Raw genomic sequence first — 9,762 nt, 5'->3', positions numbered from 1 at the left:
CCTGCCTCAGCCTCCTTAGTATCTGGGTGCCTGCCACCGCACCCAGCTAATTTTTTTTGTATGTTTAGGAGAGATGGGGTTTCACCATGTTGGCCCGGCTGGTCTTGAACTCCTGACCTCAGGTGATCCACCCACCTCAACCTCCCAAAGTGCAGTGATTATAGGAATGAGCCACTGTACCCAGCCTATTTGTTACCTTTTTAACCTTTTTTTTTCAGAGTCTCACTCTGTCACCCAGGCTGGAGTGCAGTGACACGATCTCAGCTCACTGCAACCTCCACCTCCCTGATTCAAGCGATTCTCCTGCCTCAGCCTCCCAAGTATCTGGGGCTACAGGCTTGCACCACAACATCCTGATAATTTTTGTATTTTAAGTAGAGATGGAGTTTCACCATGTTGGCCAGGCTGGTCTCAAACTCCTGACCTCAAGTGATCCACCTACCTCTGCCTCCCAAAGTGCTGGGATTACAGGCATGAGCCACCAGGCCCGGCCAACCATTTTTAAGTCTACAGTTCAGTGGCGTTAAGTACGTGCACACTGCTGTTACAACTGTCACCACCCTCCACCCGCAGGACTTTTTCCATCTTGAAGAACTGAAACTGTATTCATTAAACAGTGACTCCTCATTTCCTCCTCCCCCAGGCCCTGGCAACTACCTTTCTACTTTCTCTCTGTATGAATTAGACTATTTTAGGTACCTCCTATGTATGAAATAATATAGTGTTTGACCTTTTCTGGCTGGCTTATTTTACTCAGCATAATGTCTTTAATGTCTTACAGCATGTGTCAGAATTCCCTTCCTTTTAAGGCTGGCCAGTGCCGCATTGTATGGACACACCACATTCTCTGTCTCCACTCAGCCATTGATGGATGCTTGGGTCACTCCCACCTTTTAGCTATTTTTTTTTGTTTGTTTTTGAGATGGAGTTTGTGACCTCCACCTCCTGGGTTTAAGTGATTCTTCTGTCTCAGCCTCCCGAGTAGGTGGAACTACAGGTGTGCGCCATCACACCCGGCTAATTTTTGTATTTTTAGTAGAGATGAGGTTTCACCTTGTGGACCAGGCTGGTCTCAAACTCCTGACCTCAAGTGATCTGCCCACCTTGGCCTCCCAAAGTGCTGGGATTACAGGTGTGAGCCACAGAGCCCGGCCTTGACTATTGTTAATAATGCTGCTGTATTTATTCTTATTGGTTATTTATTATTTATTTTGTTATGATTTACTATTTTATTTTCAGTTTCTCTTATTTCCTTTTTTTTTTTCTTTGTTTTTGAGACAGTCTCCCTCTGTCACCCATCCTGGAGTGCAGTGGTTCAATCTCAGTCCACTAACTTCCGCCTCCCAGGTTCAAGTGATTCTTGTGCCTCAGCCTCCCAAATACCTGGGATTACAGGTGCCCACTGGCATGCCAGGCTAATTTTTGTATCTTTAGTAGAGACGGGGTTTCACCATGTTGGCCAGGCTGGACTGGAACTTCTGGACCTCAAGTGATCTGCCCGCCGTGGCTTTCCAAAGTGCTGGGGTTACGGATATGAGTGACTGCGCCCAACTGTAGTTTCTTTTATTTTCTATTTGCAAAAGTAATATGTTTTTAACCAATTAAAACATAGCATTACATAAATTCATGGAAATTGCAGGTCTCCATTCTTGTATCCATGAAGAAATAGGCAATGTTAACAGTTTGGTTTCTTTTCTTTTAGGATTCTTATTTAGGTATATGCTGACATAATTTTTAAAGTGGGGTTATATGCTTTACATGCTTAAATGCTTTATTTTGACCCAAATTCAAATTTCCAGAAAATATGAAAGACAATGAAAAGAATTATCAGCCGGGCGCAATGGCTCACGCCTGTAATCCCAGCACTTTGGGAGGCCGGGGCAGGCAGATCACCTGAGATTGTGAGTTCCAGACCAGCCTGACCAACATGGAGTGATCCCGTCTCTACCAAAAATACAAAATTAACCGGGCATGGTGGCGGGCGCCTGTAGTCCCAGCTACTCGGGAGGCTGAGGCAGGAGAATTGCTTGAACCTGGGAGGTGGAGGTTGTGATGAGCCAAGATCGTGCCACTGCACTCCAGCCTGGGCAGCAAAAGTGAAACTCAGTCTCAAAAAAGAAAAAAAAAAGAGAGAGAGAGAGAAAAGAGAAGAATTTTCATATACTTTTACCACATCTGCTTTCTCTCAGTTTCTGTCTCTGCTTCTGTCTTTTCTCTCTCTCTCTCTGAACTCTGAACTCTTCAACAGTAAGTTGCAGACATGATGTTCATTTACCTCTACAAACTTCAGGGTGTGTTTCCTAATAACAAGGACATCCTCTTATGTACCTTAGTATGATGATCAAAATCAGGAATGCAATACTGGTACTCGGTCTACAGATTTCACTTGGATATCACCGCTTGTCTCAATAGTGTGCTTTCTAAGCTGGGGACAGTGGCACATTTCTGTAGTCTCAGCTACTCAGAAGGCTGAGGTGGGAGGATCACTTGAGGCAAGGAGTTTGAGACCAGACCAATCGGGACCACACAGCAAGACATCATCTCTTTAAAAAAGAAAAAAGCACACTTTCTACCAAAATAAAATGGCATATTTTCTCAGATAGTAGTAAAAACTGAGATGACTAACTGAGATGACTTCCCGTCTTCTGTAATAAATTGTCATGTCTCTTTGGCCTTATTTAAATGGGAACACTTACACAGACTTTTTGACTTTTTCTTTCTTTTTTTTTTTTTTTTTTGAGACAGAGTCTCGCTGTGTTACCCAGGCTGGAGTGCAGTGGCACGATCTCGGCTCACTGCAACCTCTGCTTCCCAGGCTCAAGCAATTGTCCTGCCTCAGCCTCAAACCTTTTCAGCCTAAACCTGGAAGGGTTTAGGATTACAGTAGCTGGGATTACAGGCATGCACCACCACACCTGGCTAATTTTTGTATTTTTAGTAGAGACGGGGTTTAGCCATGCTGGCCTGGGTGGTCTCGAACTCCTGACCTCGTGATCCACCTGCCTTGGCCTCCCGAAGTCCTGGGATTACAGGCGTGAGCCACTGCGCCCGGCCTTTTTAACTTTGATGGCTCTGAGTTTTTTAAGCGTTTTGGTCAGATATTTTGTAAAATGCTCCTTAATTTGAACTCGTGCTGCTTCCTCATGGCTAGATGGAGGTTATGCAGTTTTGGCAAAACGCTGCAGAGATGATGATGATTTCCTCAGTGCATCGCAGGAGGCACACACAGCACTGGTCTTTTCCATGTGTGTGATGTTAACTTTGGTCACTTGACTAAGGCAATATCTGCTTAATTTTTTTTTTTTTAACGAGGTAAAAGATACATACAGTGAAATGTACACATCTTAAGTGAACAGGCTGGAGAGTTTTGACAAATAAGTCTCACCCATCAGTGTAACCAACATCCCAATCAAGGTCTTTATATATTGTTTACAGTGGCTTTTTTAATTAAAAATATGGTTTGTCCATCTTTTATGGGTTAATATAAATTTTTTTTCCTGGCATTTCACATAAAGCTGCCAGAGTTTACTTTAGACTAACATGGAAGAGCTAATTTCATGGGCCTTGGAATAGTGTCGGTTTATGATCGATTTGTGCTTCGACACTAGCTTACCGTGTAGGGTGACCTTTAGCTCTCTAAGTCTTAATTTTTTTGTCTCTAAAATGGGGATGTCACTTAGCTCAAAACATTGTCTCAAGAATGGAGTCTTCTGGCCGGATATGGTGGTTCACGCCTGTAATCCCAGTACTTTTGGAGGCCTAGGTGGGTGGATCGCCTGAGGTCAGGAGTTCGACACCATCCTGGCCAACATGGTGAAACCCTGTCTCTACTAAAAATACAAAAAATTAGCTGAGCCTGTTGGCAGGTGCCTGTAATCCCAGCTACCAGGGAGGCTGAGGCAGGAGACGGAGGTTGTGGTGAGCCAAGATCGCGCCATTGTACTCCAGCCTGGACAACAAGAGTGAAACTCCGTCTCGAAAAAAAAAAAAAAAAAAAGGAGTCTTCAAAACACCTAAAAAATCATATATATCAATAAATTAAAAAAATTTTTTTAAAGAGGCTGGGTATGGCGGCTCAATGCCTATAATCTCAGCACTTTGGGAAGCCGAGGTGGGAGAATCACTTGAGGCCAGGAGTTCAAGACCAGCCTGGGCAACATAGCAAGACCCTGGCCCTACCAAAAAAAAACTTTTTTTAAATGAACAAGCCAGGAAAAAACCAGCAAAATATATGAATATGCTATTCACAGAAGAAGAAAATAGCCTTTCATAGAGCCAAACATGAGAAAAGATGTTCCAGCCTCACTGATGATCAAAGAAATGCAAATAAAAGCAACAATGAGATATAATTTTTCAGATATCAGATTGGCAGAGATTACAAAGATTCATAATACCTGTGTTGGCAAGGGTTTAGGGAAGCAGGCAGTCTCATACGCTGGGTGTGAGTGTACACTAGCTTTGTACATGTGTAGGGTAGTTTAGTCTTGCTTGTTAAAACTATAAATGTTCATACTCTTAATTCCAGAAGTTCCTTTCTTAGCAACTTATTTTTTCTTTTTAAATGCATTTTTTTAAAATGCATTTTTCTTTTCAAAAATACATTTATTTATTTTTTAACAAAGTTCAGCTTTCTGATCTGGGCAACTTATTTTTTATATATGCCTGCACAAGTGAGCAAAATGTATGTATTATTGTGATACCATATCAAAGTGGCAACAACTCAAATGTCCAGTCGTAGAGAATTTGTTATGATACAGCTATGAAGTGAAATACAGTACGGTAAATGAAAGGAATGAGGAACAAGGTGTTCACAATGAACTGTAGACTGAAAAAAAGTACATTTAACACAGTATCTAGACTCTTAGTTCCCTTTCAATGAGAAAAAATTTTCCGATTCAGTAATACTACAATTCACTGATGACCATCGTTAATGATCACAGCTAAGTCAGGACTGTTTGTGTTATATGGAACAAGGGTTTTTTCTAGCAGTAGGGCTTCATCAGACCATGTTATTCGGAGACGTTTCTGGTGTCATGTATATGCCTACGGGCCACACTTCTATGTAGTTAAAAACTTCACAGAAGGGAGGGTGTGGTAGCTCATGCCTGTAATCTCAGCACTTTGGGAGGCGGAGGCAGGTGGATTGCTTGAACTCAGGGGTTTGAGACCAGGCTGGGTAACATGGTGAAATCCCGTCTCTACCAAAAATACAAAAATTAGCGGGGCTTGGTGACAGGTGCCTATAGTCCAGCTACTCAGGAGGCTGAGGCAGAAGGATCGCTTGAACCTGGAAGGTGGAGGTTGCAGGGAGTAGAGATAGCACCACTGCACTCCAGCCTGGGCGACAGGGTGAGACCCTGTCTCAAAAACGAAAAGCAAACAAAACAAAACAAACAAAAACTTCATAGAGGCTAGGACAAGGAGCACTAAAGAGTCATTAGCAAAATGATGAGTGAGTTCTCTTCTTAGGTCTGTTAGGACAGAAAAAAGTAGGGGTGCCAGAATTCATTGATTCATTCATCAAACATTGCTGAGCAGCTGCTGTGAGTCAGGCACTATGGTAGGTGCTGGATGTATGTAAACAAATAACTACTCAAAATATTATAGGGGATGTGGTGATAGGAGACAGCAACTCCCACAGGTCGCTGTAAGGATAAAGGAGGAACCATTGGCAGCACGAAAATAGGAACTCCGAAAGAGCAGGGACTTTGTTTTGTCCATGACATTTTAGAACAGTGTTTGGCACATAGTAGTTGCTTGATGTATGAAATTTGCTAAACGAATGAACGAATGAATTTATGGAGTCAGGGTCCCAACAGATAGCAGAAGATCCACTTGCAAATTATGCCAGGGATAATTTGAGGAAGAGCTCCTTATAGGGAGACAGAGTTATGTGTGGGCTACAGGAGAATCACAGGAACCATGCAGGAACCCAGGCTGGTGGAGAGACATTGTCACAACCTCTAGGCTGGCAGGGACCAGAGGATTGAGGTCACTGAAACTGGGAGGGAACCAGACTCTCCCTCCCTCTGATCTCCTGCCAAATCTACCCAGGAATCATGGGGCAGAGAACCCAAAACAGTCCACCCAGGTTGCCTAGAGCGTATCTCAAGGTGTCTCTCGCAGACTCTGATACCTTGCAATGGTATCGGGCACCAAACTCCATGAAGAATCCTGTGAGATAAGGAGTGTCATCCCCATTTTGCAGCTGAAAACTGTAAAAATGTGAAAACATTTTGCAGACGAAACTGAGATTAGTTAGGTAACCTACCCGAGGTTATAATCAGTAAGATGCTATTAGCTACTGTTCTAAGAAACGCCATCATACTGGTGGAGATGTAATCCCAGAATGGGCCACAGTGACGGTAAAGATAGCAGTGTGGCCTGATGGCCGAGAGCCTCACTTTTGGAGTCCACGTAATGACTGGATGGTTGGAAGGGATGGGGCAAATTACTTCTCTGGGTCTCAGTTTCTCCATCTGTAAAATGAGATGATACCCAACTTTTGGGAATTTTTGTGAGGATTAAATGAGGCAATGATTATAGAATGTCTGATACTTGGTCGACTCTACTAAATAACAGGCGATATCAGAAGATGACCTTAACTCTGTCTGGCTGGGCTCAGTGACTCATACCTGTAATCTCAGCAATTTGGGAGGCTGAGGCCTGAGGATCACTTTAGCCTAGGAGTTCGAGACCAGCTTGGGCAATATAGTAAGACCTCGTCTATACAAAAAAATTTAAAAATTAGGTGGAGGATCACTTGAGTTTGGGAGGTCAAGGCTGCAATGAGCCGTGGTCACACCACTGTATTCCCACCCTGCCTGGGTGACAGAGCGACATCCTGCCTAAAAAAAAAAAAAAAAGAAGAAGCCGGGCGCGGTGGCTCACGCCTGTAATCCCAGCGCTTTGGGAGGCTGAGGTGGGCGGATCACGAGGTCAGGAGATCAAGACCATCCTGGCTAACACAGTGAAACCCCATCTCTACTAAAACTACAAAAAATTTGGCCGGGTGAGGTGGCGGGCGCCTGTAGTCCCAGCTACTCGGGAGGCTGAGGCAGGAGAATGGCATGAACCCGGGAGGAGGAGCTTACAGTGAGCTGAGATCCGGCCACTGCACTCCAGCCTGGGTGACAGAGGAAGACTCAGTCTCACACACACACAAAAAAAACCTTAACTCACAAAATCCATGCAAGTGTTAAGCCTTTGGAAATATGCCAGAATATGAAATGTGTTCCCTCTTGGGTGGGGGAGTATGGTTGTTCAATTTTCGTTTACTACTTTATACTTGTATTTTTCCATTTTTGACCATGAACACGTGACCTTGGGAGTCAGGAAAGCAAGGTGCTACCTCTCCTCCTTCCTTTACTTTTATCAGGGCATCCCATGTCCCTGCCTCTGTTTTCTGTGTTGGGCCCTAGGCCTCTGGGCTCTGGTCCGAGTGGCCAGGGTGGCCAGCGTCTGCAGCAGTGGAAGATCTTGTACTCCATGTAGGATTCAGTGACTTGAGTCCGCTCTTCCTGCAAACACCACCTCCCTCTTGAGGGCGGGGAGAATGTGGAGAGAGAGCCTGAGGCAACGATTTGGCTCCTCATAACTTTCAGACTTTGATCCTAGTTTGACTTGTTTTCCAACTGGAGTTCTAATGGCTCAGCCTCCTGGAGCAGACTCTCCTTGCTATGAGATGATTGGTTATGTCAGTGTTCATGATTATCCTGTAAAATGAATATCATCCACATTTTATAGGTAAGAGAACCAAGGCTCAAAGTAATTACATCAGTTTGGCTAAAATTGGCAGGGCGCGATGACTCACACCTGTGATCCCAGCACTTTGGGAGGCTGAGGCAGGTGGATCACTTGAGGTCAGGAGTTTGAGACCAACCTGGCCAACACAGCAAAGCCCCGTCTCTGCTAAAAACACAAAAACTAGCTGGGTGTGGTGGTGAGCCCCTGTAATCCCAGCTACATGGGAGGCTGAGGAAGGAGAATCACTTGAACCTGGGAGGCAGAGCTTGCAGCGAGTTGAGATTGTGCCACTGCACTCCAGCCTGGGCGACAGAGCAAGACTCTGTCTCCAAAATAAAAAAAAAAATTGGCTAAAATCCTACATTTGGTAATTGACAGAGCTGTGGCCTATTTGAGTCCTTTTGCCTTCAAATGCTGTACTTTCTGAAGCCTTCAGTATGTTTTTCAGAGACAAAAAGTTTTAATGTTCTAATTATAAAAGCAATACCTGATTATAATTGGACAATATGTAAAGTAGGAGAAACATTTTCATGTCATTGTAGTCAGTGTCCGCACTGCCTGTAGGAGTTTGTATCTTGGTATTTTTCCAACATTCTAATGCAAGCCTTGTTCCACAGTATCAGGAATTCTTTGAAGCTTTATATTCAATGGCTCCCTAATACTCCCTCAGCTGGATGTGCCATCATTTACTTAAATAATTCCCTATTGTAGGACCTTCCAGTTGTCTCCAATTCTTTACTGTCAGCAGCGTGCTGCAAAGAACATCGTTTTATTCAGAAAGCTTTTTCCGTTTGTCCCATTTCCTTAAGATAGCTTCCCAGAAGTGGAATTACTGGTTCAAATGTTATTAGCTTTTTTTCTTTTTTTTTTTTTTGAGATGACGTCTAGCTCTGTCACCCAGGCTGGAGTGCAATGGTGTGATCTCTGCTCACTGCAAGCTCTGCCTCCCGGGTTCAAGCGATTCTTCTGCCTCAGCCTCCCGAGTAGCTGGGACTACAGGTGCCCACCACCACACCTGACTAGTTTTTGTATTTAGTAGAGACGGGGTTTCACCATGTTGGCCAAGATGGTCTCTATCTCTTGACCTAGTGATCTGCCTGCCTTGGCCTCCCAAAGTGCTGGGATTACAGGTGTGAGCCACCGTGCCTGGCTGCTATTGGCATTTTAACCCTCTTCATACATCTTGCCAAATTATTCCCCCAAAGGGTGTCACCGGCTACTTTTCCTGCCCGCAGCATGTGACAGTATTTTGAGGACAGCTTCCTACTCTAACCAGCTCTTTTTCTTCTCTCTCCAAAGCCTCATAAGAAGAATGGCTCAGAGCGTGGTGGAAGTCATGGAGGACTCAAAGGGGAAGGCCCAGGAGCACCTCCTGGCAAATGGAGGTAGGTGGGGCAGCCCTCTGATGTGGAGCACAATCTCCCAGCTCCGTCTAGACCAGAGTCGCCCTCGCTGTGGCCACACAGCAATCACCAAGATGGCCCAGGCCTCAGTGGACGCTCTGGATTGACAGGTTGGGCAGAGGCTCTGCACTCACTTTTATTTATTTATATTATTATTATTTTGAGACAGTCTCCCTCTGTTGCCCGGGCTAGAGTATGGTGCAATCTTGGCTCACCGCAACCTCCGCCCTCCGGGTTCAAGCAATTCTCCTGTCTCAGCCTCTTGAGTAGCTGGGACTACAGGCACCCGCTGCCACGCCTAGCTAATTTTTGTATTTTTAGTAGAGACAGAGTTTCACCATGTTGGCCGGGCTGGTCTCAAATTCCCAACCTCAAGTGATCTGCCCACGTTGGCCTCCCAAAGTACTGTGATTACAGGCATGAACTACCATGCCCGGCCAATTTTTATTATGATTATTTTCTGAGACGTGGTCTTGCCCAGGCTGGAGTGCAGTGGTGTGGTCATAGCTCAATGCAGCCTCAACCTCTCAGGCTCAAGGGGTCCTCCCACCTCAGCCTCTCGCTCACCGCCACGCCTGCCTAATACATATATATATATATATATATATTTTTT

At 44.7% G+C, this 9,762-nt stretch overlaps 1 protein-coding gene across 1 annotated transcript in view; it reads left to right on the top strand.

Moving 5' to 3' along the window:
* The window catches only part of ATP6V1C2 (ATPase, H+ transporting, lysosomal 42kDa, V1 subunit C2), a 55,233-nt gene that overhangs the window by 21,645 nt on the left and 23,826 nt on the right, over positions 1-9,762 (top strand). The window contains exon 3 of the mRNA XM_011960975.1: positions 9,046-9,131. Within this exon, the coding sequence (XP_011816365.1) occupies positions 9,046-9,131 (86 nt within the window). The remainder of the gene's footprint in view (positions 1-9,045; positions 9,132-9,762) is intronic.

Source organism: Colobus angolensis, unplaced genomic scaffold, assembly GCF_000951035.1.
Source record: "Colobus angolensis palliatus isolate OR3802 unplaced genomic scaffold, Cang.pa_1.0 Scaffold53, whole genome shotgun sequence".
Lineage (NCBI taxonomy): Eukaryota > Metazoa > Chordata > Mammalia > Primates > Cercopithecidae > Colobus > Colobus angolensis.
The sequence above is the reverse complement of the archived record's forward strand: the minus strand, read 5'-3'. Positions and strand labels throughout refer to the sequence as shown.